Source organism: Marmota flaviventris, chromosome 9 (assembly GCF_047511675.1).
Source record: "Marmota flaviventris isolate mMarFla1 chromosome 9, mMarFla1.hap1, whole genome shotgun sequence".
NCBI classification, from domain to species: domain Eukaryota; kingdom Metazoa; phylum Chordata; class Mammalia; order Rodentia; family Sciuridae; genus Marmota; species Marmota flaviventris.
In genome coordinates this window covers 37,794,503-37,808,686 of record NC_092506.1, presented here as the reverse complement: position 1 = coordinate 37,808,686, position 14,184 = coordinate 37,794,503, and the positions used below count along the sequence as shown (strand labels likewise).

The following is a 14,184-nucleotide window of genomic DNA, read 5'->3' as shown; positions in this document are numbered from 1 at the left end:
ACTATTTACAGGTAATATGTATTATTTCCAAATGTGGTAATTCTTACGTTATATATTTTACCAGGAGGAGGACTTGCTGTTTAAATTTTAGAAAGTTAATAAAAGGCTTTAGGGAAAATGAATACTCATTGTGATAAAGTATAAATTTTAATGCCATGAAAATACTTAACATCTTTCACTTAATCAGCTTTCTTCAGTTTTGATTTAATTTGTTGAAGAAGAATCTAATTTATAGTATCTCCAAACAAGACAAAAATTACTTTAATTTATGACTTTGTGTCATAAATTGAAGGATACAGGAAACATTGAAAAAGTATAACACCAGATAATTTATAGTTGCTCAAATTAATCTAGAATTTAGGAAAAAATATTATATTTCTTGAACAACATTATAATAATTTGAATTTTAAAAATATATCTGACAAAGGTGGTATCAAAAATTAAACTAAAGATCACTTATAGCTAAATAGATAATATTTGCACTTATAAATCAAAATACTAGTAGGCTTTTCTTCTGGAATGTAAGATTTTATATGATGTTTTTAGTGTAGTATATTATACTTACCATATATTTTGAATTTTCTTGGTTTTCTAAAATCAATATATTCTGTTTAAAACTAATAAAACACAAATCTTTGATAATAACTTCTGTTAGTCTCTTTTAAAGAGACCCTTAACCATATAATCTAAAGCTCATGTAGAGGGTTCTAATGTCATATTATTATTTAAAACAGCAAAAAAAGAAAAGAAAAGAAAAGGAAAAGAGACTTACTAGCTCTAGATCAAGGGTAAGATAATGGTAATTCAGATCCATATAATATAATATGTAACCTATTCAAATGCTATCTTAATATTATTTAAGAACATGAAATAAAGTTCCACAAGAAGGAGACAGAATTTTACTTAATTCTAATTTTCTAGAATACACACACACACACACACACACATACACTAGGATTTTGAAACTGAAAGTAATGATAATCAAAAGTTTACGGTATTATCTCTCAGTAATGGATAATATATAACACATGCTTTTGATTTAATATAACTTCTTTTGAACATGCACATATTTCTCTATAGGGTTATTGATTTACAAACAGTTGTCAATTTGGCTTTTAAAACATTCTATCTAAATTAAATACACTCCTTTTTTTGTACTTTATATGTGAGTCAATCCTAAAACTATAGCCACATAGACTGGATCACTTTTAACATTTTGTCTTTCACCACTTAAATATTTATGGTGGCTGAGCAACCTCCCCGCACACACACTCAGATCCTCTGCTCCTCATTTGTGCTCCCCTCTCCCCTCTGTCTCTCTCAAGCCTGTACAGGCTTTCATCAGTCAGGACAGTGGCTCCTCAACCTGGTTTCCTGATGAAAAGCAGTGGACTTTGTATGCAAATGAAGCTGCCTGACCCAGGTGAACCAGGGTGTCCCATGCAACATCTATAAGCTTTAATTTCTTGATCTTTCAAACAAAGGAGATAAAAACTAACACATAAGGGTGTTAAAAGATTAAATGTGTCCTCTTCTAGTGCACAGAAGAAGCTAACAAGCAAATTTCTTTCTCTATATTTGTTTCTTGTTAGTATTTTAAATTTTATTTTCCTTAATAATTATTTTTATTCCTGTTCCTTTATTACAAAATACAAGCATTTTATTTGTTTTCCCAATTTCTCTCATCTTTATATAATACACAGAATTTGAATATTGATTTCCTGTTAGTTCAAAATGTGGTAATGATGATGATCTTTTTATTTTTTAGTCTTTCTAAATCTCCAGCCTACATCTGCATTCATTGATATTTATTTTTTGCTCCCTTTTCTTTAATCTATTACCCCTTCATAAATATTTAAATACTCAAAGGTGTCTTTGGAGAGAAAGAGAATATATACTGTGCTCTATTGTGTCTTTCCCAAATGTGTCTGACAACATAAGAAAAAAATTAATTCATGCAGAAGTCATACCAAAAAAATCTAATAATTTTCAGTTGTAATAGTTTTGTTATGTCCTCTTTAAAATCTATTATCTTTATCCTTTCTCTGAATTCTAAAATCAATACCTTGCTATTGTAAAAGAGTATTAAAGTATAAAAACATTTAAAATATTAAGTGGAAGTCACCTTCCTCAATCCATCATGCTCCCCACCAACATTAGTACCATAAAATAATTTTAGCCATTGTAGCTAATCAGTATTAATGGTTTTGTGTCTCTTTATTCCCCCACTTCACCTCCCATCAATTATTATACCTTTAGAAACAATACCCTATGTTCCTTTGTTATTTGGTAATTTGTTCCAAAGACCTAATGATCTTCAAAAACATTTTGAGTAAATTAATGAACTGACAATGAGGAATATATCATTGAAAAGGAAAATGAAGAGGCCAAATGTGTTCATTTTTTTCTTGGTAAGTTAAGCATGACAGCTCTGGAACAGACACTCTAGATCTGTGTTCAATCCTTTGTTCCCACCTAGTGAAATCACCATCATCTCAGTTGAGCTGAAGAACTATAATCAGAGTCTGTCTCTGAATGAGATGAAAGCTTGACCTTCAAATATTTTTTTTCACAAAAGTTCTTTCTCTTATCACTGATAGTATAAAAATTAAAATGTGGCTAAAGTTTCCATTGGTGTACCAGAGTCTAGTTTTATATTTTTTAGTTGCTTTTTAATTACCAGTTTTTTAAAGTCTGACTATTCTATCACCTATCCCTATCATAGCTAACATCCCCTAACTAGAACCAGTATTTTCTCTCAGACATATGGTTTTCTCTCTCTCATAAGGTTCAGATTCAACCTGTTCTAAGTTTATATGTTTGATGAGGCTTCTGGTATCTTTTTTCCTTCCAAAGCTCTTAACATTTTATAGAAAGCAAAGACTGGACTCAATAGATTGAACCTCTGTTTGTACAAATAAGGCCTTTGAAGGCAGGTGAGGGTGGTGTCATTTGAGTCACAAAAAACATTTTTTTTTTTTTTGAGATTCTCAAAATCCTACCAGCTCCATGTGATTAAACACTACAGCCCATATACCTTCCTAATGCTAGACAACAAACATGCAGGGTTCCTGGAGAAGTCAGAACTTTGTTTTTCTAAATGTTTATTTCTGCTTATTGGCCCTTTAGGAATAATGATCCAGGGATTGATAGAAATGGAATAGATTATAAATGTTTCTCATTTGCTTTTGCAACTAACTAAGGAAAAGATTTTAAAACGGATTCATCATAAAAGCAATGAATGTGCAGCCAACTTAACCAATGTGAAAAAAAGTTATATTCTTGAGAATTAATCAGCATCAAATAATAATGCTGTTTGAATTTACACATTTTCTTTCTCCTCAGGATGCTAGTGCACTTCACAAATTATTAAATAGCCCTTCTGTTTCACCTGAATACAGAGGGTTACTTAAGAACTTAGTTAAATAAGGATAGATTAAAATACCAAATATTATACATGTTCATAGAGAAAATCAGATGCTACTTCTCTTTATCTTATTTTCAGGCCAAACTCAACATTTGGCTAATAAAAATATGCTCTTAGTTTCTTAATAACTTGAATTCAAGAGTCCTGTTTCACCGTTTCCACAATTTAAGAATTTGGCCTTAGTCAATATATTCTATTACTCCAATGTGCTTTTCAACTATTATCCATATGTATTAAGTTATGAAATGCTAAGTATGGCCAATAATTTACATCAGTCAATTTTTTTTTCTTTAAACTAGGAGCTCTTACAGTATAATATCTGTAGCCAGAAACCTTACTCTTTACTTTGTGCACTTCTTTTAACTCTTTCATCAGATTAGTGACTGACTGTTGTGAATTCTGCTGGGGAAACATTGCAGTTACCTGCTGATCATTTTTATTCCACTTCCTTAGTTCAGTTACTTGTCATGTTTTGCTTGGACAGTCACAGCAGCCTTCTAATTAGTTAGTCTTCCTGTCTTTATTCTAAACTCTTCCTATCTCTCTTGTGCATCATGATGGAACTATCTAAATTGCAATTTTGATCATTTTATTTTGTGCCTTCCTTAGACTGTTTAAGTTTTCCAATTCCTCTGATGTAAATATAAATTAATTTCCCCTTGCCCTCCATTATTTCAAGCCACTTTTCCTCTCTTCTCTGAATTTCTCTCCTTTCCTCTCTTTTGTACCCTGAACTCCAGCCTACAGAATCACTTTTGCCTGTCCTATAGCACTTTGGTACTTCACACCATGTCTCTTGAATCTTCTGTCTCAAATGTGCATATTTCTTTTGTCTGGAGACTTGTCTTTTCATCTGGCTAAGAATCACACCTTCTATAATTTTTTTTTTTTTAGTCTCACAGATAGAATTGAATAATCTCGTCTTTGTTTTTATTCTCTCACATAGTTCCTGGACTTGCCAATTCTCCCACCCATCAGATTCTGCTAGTAGAATTAAGCAATCCCTTTGTGAGCATCCCCCTGTTGCAGTGCATATCTTGTCTTCTTTCTCCCATTATCAAAGTGTTCAGCTCATATGAAGAAGGGCTGTCACTTGCTCATTTTTGTGTCCCCAGGTCTTTGTTCGTTAATGCCTAAAGGCATTTAGAATATCCTCTTTGAATGAAATTGAAATATTTTATTCTCCAAATGTCTTAGTTTGCTGCATATTATGTGTGCTCAAATTATTTTTGTAATAATTGTATTTTTAGTATCTTTCAAGCTTGTTGTACTTATTTTAATTTAAGCTAATAACCAAAGATTATACATTCTTAAATATTTCAAAATAGGTCAATCATGGAACCCCTAAATAAGTATTCAACTGAGGTTAAAGATATGTACAATATGATCAAAATTTGAATACAAATCCATTGTATAGATTATGAAGGTAATTTTAAAAGTGTTTCCTATTCTTGCTATACATCAAATTATCTCAAACACTTTTAAACAACTGCAGATGCCTGAGTCCCATTCCAAATTCCCTTTGTGGAAAAACTGTATTTGAAACAAAACATTTAAAAATTATTTCTGGTGATTCTGATCCGATCAGCCTCTAAAAGAGCACTAGAGAATCACTGATTTAAGGTAATGAGGGTGATTTTGATGCACAGCCAACATCAGAAACCACATATTCCACAAATAAGTAGCAAATAATTTAACAACAGTTAAAGCTTCAATTTATTATGTTTAACATTTTTTTTCAAAATATATAACTAAAAATCTTCAGTGATAGAATTTGAAAACCAACGGTTGGTCATTCCCAAGTCCATCCTTTGCTTCTTCATTTGCATTCCCATGAAAATTCAGTGCTACTTACAGATGCCATGCATAGTATGGTTATTATTTCTATCAGGAAATATTTCAAAATCATATTAATAAAAAATGTGAAACCACTCTGAAAAGAAGTATTTTTGTGGCTTCACAGTCAAACTTTAATTAACATTGCATCAGCAAGACAGCTCTTTCACATCAGGCTTAATAGGTAATTCTTAAGAAAAATATAGGAACATCTGAGCAGAGGTACTCTAGGATTATGCCAGTTAAACCTTTCCAGCTCCTGAAATGAATGAACTTCTTTTTATGTTCCTTATATCATTTTAAATATCCATTTTCCATGTAGAGATCATATCATAAGTGCAAAGAAGAAAAATCCCTAACTACATTTGGTTAATATAAGTACCCCATGATGTTTCTAGAGTCTTCCTGATTGTTGATCTGTTTCCTTTTTTGGAGTCCAGAGCATACATTCCTGATTCTTTCAAGGTCTTGATTATGGAAGGTTTCTAAATATACTTAGCTTTTCTTAATATTTGGTTACCACTGATCAGCAATTGTTATGCAAATAGGTTATTGTGGAATAGGGTGGATCAAAGGCTTGGAGTGCACATCTTACCCAGGAGAGGAGGCAATGCCAAATGAGTCATTTAATAAGGCTCTTCTAAAAACATATTTGTTTAGTTTGTTTATGTCTTTTTCCATGGTTTCTAGAAATACAGAAAGGTAGATAACTGGCAAACAATACTGCAGAGGTCTTCTTGGAGTTTGTTTTCACAGTGGAGGCTGGACAGAAGGGTTCTGACTCAGAGTGCAAAGGAATAAAACAAGTGTAGAACTCCCTGATGTGGCTCATACAACCACCGTGTCCTTTTCCTGACTTTGCTGCTCTTTTCAATTTTGGCATAACACCCTAACAAGCATTGGTGGAAAGCTGATGATTTCTAAGCTCGGAATGAATTCTAAACTTTATACCTTGGCCACTTATGCCCTTATAAAATGTTCCTTTCTCAGATCTGTGACTCATCGCAACTATTTTTTTTTTCTTATTGCTGCCACTCCTAGTTTCTAACTTTCTAGTCCCTCATAAGACAAAGCAAGTCCATGTCAGTCTTTGGGCATTTGCACTACTGTTTCTGTATCTTAAAGGTGCTTGGTCCACATTCTTGCTTGGCTCCCTCCCTTGCTTCATTCCTCTGCTCAATGAGCCCTCTTGAAAAGCAATTGTGTATGGTTTGCTATTTGTCTCTGCCCACTGGAGTCTAACTTCCATGGAAGTGGAGACTGTGTCTACTGGTTCACAGTTGTTTGGTTACACAAACACTACCTGACCATTAAAGGTTTCTAATGAATATTTTAACCTAATTAATACATACAAATAATATTTGACCTAATTAAATATATGAATAAAAATACTCTGCTTATAAATGTATTAGTGGGTTAATTTTAGAATTGTAGTTTCTCCAATATGGTAGTGTGTGTGTGTGTGTGTGTGAGAGAGAGAGAGAGAGAGAGAGAGAGAGAGAGAGAGAGAAATGTGTAGATGCCAGAAAAGTTTTCCCTAAAACCTTTCATTCTCTCCTCTCCCAGATTTCCATTCCATTTCACATACTCATACGCATGCTCTTACAACTTGCCCTGGCAAAGTGATTGCTACCATATACTATACAGTTCGTGTATTTAAAACATGATTTCTTTCTGCACTTTGAAGCTCTGAAGTTAACAATCACTAGCATGGGCTGATTGTATAGCCCATCCATCCTGATGGTACCAATCATCCATAGCATTAGAACCTTGGATGATGCAGTTTCTCAAGTGCCCCAGAAAGCTTACCAGCAGCAGTACAGCATCTTTTGTGATTTTATAACATTCCTCGAAAGGTATTGTAACTTCCTGGATCTTCTTCCAGTTACATTTATTTTGATCCAGTTTGTAGGCAAGCTCTGTGTGTTAGGTATTCAGACAAAAATCTTGAACTGTTACAAGGCATAGCATAGATGTTACAAGATAGCCATGATATCAGATCTTAATTATACTTGCTTAGCAGTGCTCTATCAGGCCAGGTGCCTGACATTCTAAATCTGTTTCCTGTTCTGTAAAATGGAACTTATTTTATCTATTTAATAAAATTAATGTAAAGGAATAGCACTGTGTGTAAAGCACTGTTTGGCTCATGTGAAATACTTGACATTGCAGTTTCAGATGAAATTAGATTTCAACCCATGTGAGAGCATTCAACTCAGTGCTAGAGGCACAACAGGAAATTGTCCCCAAATTTGAAATGATGGTGTATGGGTGTAGTAATAAATAAATACATACATTATGGGGGAAAAACAGCTGTACCAGGGAAAGTATGAGAATATTGTAGTCTGAAATCTTTCTGTCTCAAGATGTTTATGTCTTAGAAAGAGAGAGATTTGAATCATAGCTAAGATGAAACACAGTAGTTCGGCTGAGAGAACTCTCTGAAATATCAACAACTCTTAAAATATTCAAGTCCTTATCATTTTTCAGGGGGCTGTATTAAACTAAGCTTCTCACATGTTAGGCAAGTGCTCCCCCACTGAGCTGCAACCCCAGTTCCAGATCAATAACTTCTAATTTTACATGCCAACATCTTATTGGACTAACCTAAATAGTAATTAATTGAATCTTGTGGTTATGTAGTAATATTCAAATGCATATACATATGCCTACAAACATATATCTGCCTTATACCTGAAGCAAATATAGTTTTCCTATCATATTTACTTAAAATATTATAAAGTATGTCTTTAATTAATTCTATTAAACTGGTTAGAGAGTGCAAGGGAAGGAAAAAGCTGGCAGATGATGAAAAATGTTATCAGAAAAATCTGTTGTAGGTGATGTGACTAACAGCTTAAACACATTCATCTTAGATTCTGTTATCAATAACCTAAAAAACTATTTTTCTTTAGAAATGAAAACTTGCACACTGTTTTTGTCATGGCTTGGGATATTGTTTATCAATAATATAGAAAGAAACTTTCACTTTCGACCTTCCAGTATGGCAAAAAAGGCTCTATAATTTGAAGATCAAATCTCTGCTCAGCCATTAACAATATTTTGCTTAAATAGTTTCTTGTTTAAAATTAAGATTAAATATAGGCAAGAGAAAAGACTCACTGTTGCAGATAATAAGTGTGTTTGTGTGTTAATGTATACATGAATATGTATTTCCATACATGTTTATATTATATCTATTTTGGGTATGTTTATACAAAGCACTACATATCATGCATTAATAAATATTTATAATTAATTTAAATGTAAGCATTTTGTTTAACACACTTTAAATGTTTCCTTAAAAAAAATGCAAATACCAGGCTTCGCTAAAAGAAGAGACTAATATTTTCTACTTGTTCTCTCTACTGTAGGCTTATGAAAAAGTTGCTTACCTCCTCACTAATTTAGGTAAGTCCATGTTTCTTAATTCACTTGTTAGTAAGAAAATGACATGATCAAATGGGTCTATAATTACTTTATATATTTTAGCATTTTAAATATCTTCAGTTATATGATTATTTATCAATAAAAATGAGAGGTAGTGCAAGACGGTGAAGTACATTAAAGAAAAATAGAGAGGCAATGCATGAAGTTACAATATATCCTAACTAGAAATTAGCAAGCCCTGTTCTTATTACTTGATGTTTGTTCTCCAGCTGTACCATTCTTTAGGTTTTCCACCAATATTTATTTTGATATATAATATTTTCTATATATTATTAAATATCAAATATATAATATTCTCATGATAAAAATATTATGCATGTTATACATATTTTATTTATCATCAGAATATTGTATATCTACACATATATGACTTAAAAGGTAAAACAATATGAAAATATTTATAAGAAAAATCACTTCTTTGTCACATTAGCCATTCCTATCTTTTAATACCCCTAAGAAACTGCTTTTAAATATTTTATCAGTTTTCTCTGTTATTTCCCATTTATTTCTAAAGATATGCTTTTAGTGCCACTATTGGATTTTTATCATTGAAGAACTTATTTTTTTTTTTTATTTTTTATTGTTGGCTGTTCAAAACATTACATAGTTCTTGATATATCATATTTCACAATTTGATTCAAGTGGGTTATGAGCTCCCATTTTTACCCCATATACAGATTGCAGAATCACATCAGTTACACATCCATTGATTTACATATTGCCATACTAGTGTCTGTTGTATTCTGCTGCCTTTCCTATCCTCTACTATCACCCCTCCCCTCCCCTCCCCTCCCCTCTTCTCTCTCTGCCCCCTCTACTGACATTCGTTTGTCCCCCTTGTATTATTTTTCCCCTTCCCCTCACTTCCTCTTGTATGTACTTTTGTATAACTCTGAGGGTCTCCTTCCGTTTCCATGCTTTTTCCCTTCTCTCTCCCTTTCCCTCCCACCTCTCATCCCTGTTTAATGTTAATCTTCTTCTCATGCTCTTCGACCCTACTCTGTTCTTAGTTACTCTCCTTATATCAAAGAAGACATTTGGCATTTGTTTTTTAGGGATTGGCTAGCTTCACTTAGCATAATCTGCTCTAATGCCATCCATTTCCCTGTAAATTCTATGATTTTGTCATTTTTTAATGCAGAGTAATACTCCATTGTGTATAAATGCCACATTTTTTTTATCCATTCATCCATTGAAGGGCATCTAGGTTGGTTCCACAGTCTAGCTATTGTGAATTGTGCTGCTATGAACATCGATGTAGCAGTGTCCCTGTAGCATGCTCTTTTTAGGTCTTTAGGGAATAGACGGAGAAGGGGAATAGCTGGGTCAAATGGTGGCTCCATTCCCAGCTTTCCAAGAAATCTCCATACTGCTTTCCAAATTGGCTGCACCAATTTGCAGTCCCACCAGCAATGTACAAGTGTACCCTTTTCCCCACATCCTCGCCAGCACTTGTTGTTGTTTGACTTCATAATGGCTGCCAATCTAACTGGAGTGAGATGGTATCTTAGGGTGGTTTTGATTTGCATTTCTCTGACTGCTAGAGATGGTGAGCATTTTTTCATGTACTTGTTGATTGATTGTATGTCCTCCTCTGAGAAGTGTCTGTTCAGGTCCTTGGCCCATTTGTTGATTGGGTTGTTTGTTCTCTTATTGTCTAATTTTTTGAGTTCTTTGTATACTCTGGATATTAGGGCTCTATCTGAAGTGTGAGGAGTAAAGATTTGTTCCCAGGATGTAGGCTCTCTGTTTACCTCTCTTATTGTATCTTTTGCTGAGAAAAAACTTTTTAGTTTGAGTAAGTCCCATTTGTTGATTCTAGTTATTAACTTTTGTGCTATGGGTGTCCTATTGAGGAATTTGGAGCCCGACCCCACCGAATGTAGATCGTAGCCAACTTTTTCTTCTATCAGACGGCGTGTCTCTGATTTGATATCAAGCTCCTTGATCCATTTTGAATTAACTTTTGTGCATGGCGAGAGAAAGGGATTCAGTTTCATTTTATTGCATATGGATTTCCAGTTTTCCCAGCACCATTTGTTGAAGATGCTATCCTTCCTCCATTGCATGCTTTTAGACCCAATCCCAACGGCATTTCTTGTAGAAATAGAGAAAGCAATCATGAAATTCATATGGAAAAATAAAAGACCCAGAATAGCAAAAACAATGCTAAGCAGGAAATGTGAATCAGGCGGTATAGCGATACCAGACTTCAAACTATATTACAGAGCAATAGTAACAAAAACAGCATGGTACTGGTACCAAAACAGGCTGGTGGACCAATGGTACAGAATAGAGGACACAGAAACCAATCCACAAAACTACAACTATCTTATATTTGAAGAACTTATTATTTCCTTCTTATTATGAAAGTACTAATTATAAATTCTTACTGTTCTTAATGATACTTTCAGAGCCCCATTCCCCATACCTTCTATACATAACCTGATACATACAAACTGCTATTTCTCTTCCTTCCGAAGTAGTTATATCTGCATGTTTAGCTAAACTACTATGTTCACATCAATTATGTCTGTATGACTATTTTTATATTAAGACATGATGTATGTTATAATTATGTTTTAGCATCACTGTTTATCTTTTCATTAAAATGGACTATTTTTACTGAACTTTCTGCATATATTCCTTTATTTATCCCACACTTTTTGCCAAGACACTAAATTTCCTCTGAATATATTCAAACATATCATTTGTTCTATGCACTTGATTTTCTTGTTAGGTTATTCTCTCAAGTCTTCCAAAGACTTCAGTCCAGGTGGGTGACATTCTAGGCTTGTGGCTACCTGAAACTAGACTCATTCTCACCAGTACCTTGGGAATGCCTGTCACTGTTCTTTCTAAGTTGCTTATTACTTCCAGAATACCATGCCCTTCTCTTTCTTGGCTCAATTCTTTATGTTGCTTCCTACAAATAAATTTCTTAAAGCTTTGTATCTTTAAAACATCTTTGTTCTATCTTAAAATTTGATTTTTTTATTTTCCTGGAACTCTAAGTGGGAACTAAAATCCCTTAGTTTTTTTTAATCATCTTCTTAGTTTTTTAATAAAAATCTTAGATTAACTTAGATTTTTAATAAACTTTTTTTTACTATTTTCTAAACTCCAGTGTTGTTTTTGAGAACTCTGCTACCATGTTGATACCCATTCTTTTGACTGTAATCTATTTTGATTTTTTATGCATTTATTCTCTAAAATAATTTTGGATCTTTTCCTATCTTGAGATTTCACAGTGATGTACTTTGATAAGAGCCTTTTATTATCTACCTGCAGGATACTTTTAGTGCTCCAACAATGTGGGTATCTATTGTGTCCATCAGAAAGCATGTGTTGAGATGGAGTTAGTAATGAAATAATTTTATAACTCCTGAGAAAGGTACAATGGAAAGAAGCAAGATTAGGCAGGGAAAGCCTCAGACATCAATGTAAAGCTGATGCTATTATCCAACCCTAGGGGAAGTTGTAGGTAGTGGGCACATGTGCAGAGCTGCCATAAGATAACCTAGAAACCCAGAAACTTGGCTTCTCTTTTTTTATATATTTTTTGTTCCATAATTTTCATCCTCCTTTTGTCTTTTCCTGGAATTCTTTTGATTCAGATGTTTCTTACCATATCCTGTTACTTTTTTCTTAAATTTTTTGATTTGGGGGGGCTGCTTCAAGATAATTTCAATTTTGTCTTTCACATCTTCCCCTGAATGTTTTATATCTACTCATATTTTGCATTCTAGAGCAGTTTCCTATTCTTTGAGTGTCTCTTTTCTATATCATCTAATTATTGCTTCACAGACGCTGTGTCTTAATTAGGCAACATAATGTTCAAAATGTGGGCTCTGGAGTGAGATTGCATGGATTGAAGCCTCCTTTATAACTTACTCTAAATACAACAACAATATTGTTTTCCTCTTGGTGCCATATATTTGCTTTTTACATATGGGAATTGTGTTTACTATAAATGCCACATAGTGTCATTTTAATTGATGTTTATAAAACATTTCTAAGAGTGTCTGATATGAAGTCAGTACTAGAAAAAAAATCTAGCCATTAACCTCTATTTTCTATTTGAGGATATTTGTGAAAGGGCTCTTTACAAGTCTGTCTTTCTTTGCCTTTTTTTTTGTTCCCTATGTAGTTTCTGTGTGTTCCTCTTATCACTTTGTTTCAGATTCTCTCTTAAGTGTAAAATACTTTTCTCAAATGCCAGATAAACTGACTCCCCATCCTCTCTGTAAAATAGGAACTAGAAAGCATAGAGAGTACTTTCTATGTGGGGGTTTTCACCAGTGCTGCAGGGGAGACAATGCCCCAGCCACTTTGTGACACATCTCAAGTGTTGAATTGTAGGTAGTTTCTCTTGGATTGCTCAATTTCCCTTCAGAGCATATTGCCATCACCTGCTCTATTCCCAGGGTGTTGGCTTGCTAGCACTCCTGTCAGTTAGAATTCAGACTTCCATGTGAAGGCCCCTTCTGCAATGCCACCTTATCCTACCTTCATTCATTTTTTTCTGTTTTGGGGAACTTTTGCCTCCAATTCTAGGTCTTTTTATGATTTCATCAGCAGAGATCAGCTTTCCTCTTTAGTCTTCCCCATACCTCTACTATTTACTTTATCCTTAGTCTTTGGTTTTTATGCTTACTGATGTACTGAAGTTAGGTACTGTCTATTTCCTTTCTGGCTTCTCTCATCTCTGTCTTCTGCATTGTTCTGCTCTCTATTTGTTCTTGTATTTTAATACCTTTTTGAAGGCATAATGATTTGCTGGGGGGGATTAAGAAGGGGAAGATATAAAATATACATATGACCAACAGAAACTCTTTAAGGAGTTTCTTTACTCCTCTCCCTCATCCAAAAAAAAAAAAAAAAAAAAAAAAACCAACCAAACAAACAAACAAACAAAAAACAACGGAAATCCTGGAATTGAACTTGTGTTCATTTGGGAGAGAAATGTGTTTATTATACAACTTTATGGAAAGTGATCATCTCCACTCCTCCTTCTTTTCTTAATTTTTTCATCAGTTTCTGCATTAGTAAAATTTTTAGTTGGTCACCTGACCCATAAAGTATGTTCAGTTAATGGGAGTAATCTCTGTTTCATCGTTCCTTAAATTCTCAGCTGAATTTTCTTCAGCTGGGTAATGAAATACTCAAACTAAATTGACTTGCTTTTAAGTGCTTTTAAACTACTTTATGCCCATAATAGGAGCAAATCTAATAAGAATGATTTGGGGGAATCATAATAGTAGGAAGCAGAACAGTTATTCGTGTTATTATATAACAGAAGTGTCACAATTTTCCTTTTTTCTAAATTCCACATCTATACACCAGTGATGACTTAGTGTCTATGAAATTATAATTATCAGTTAATAATCAATGAACTATGTTAATTTAAAATAATGAAAATGTTGATATTTTCTTTAAGTAATACAATCTAACTGTACGTGTGTGTGTAC

General features: G+C 33.4%; 1 protein-coding gene across 6 annotated transcripts in view; it reads left to right on the top strand.

The window, feature by feature from the left end:
* The window catches only part of Ano3 (anoctamin 3), a 406,718-nt gene that overhangs the window by 359,650 nt on the left and 32,884 nt on the right, over positions 1-14,184 (top strand). For all 6 annotated transcript variants that reach the window (XM_071616326.1, XM_071616329.1, XM_071616325.1 and 3 more), the window contains one exon: positions 8,638-8,674. In XM_071616326.1, the coding sequence (XP_071472427.1) occupies positions 8,638-8,674 (37 nt within the window). The remainder of the gene's footprint in view (positions 1-8,637; positions 8,675-14,184) is intronic.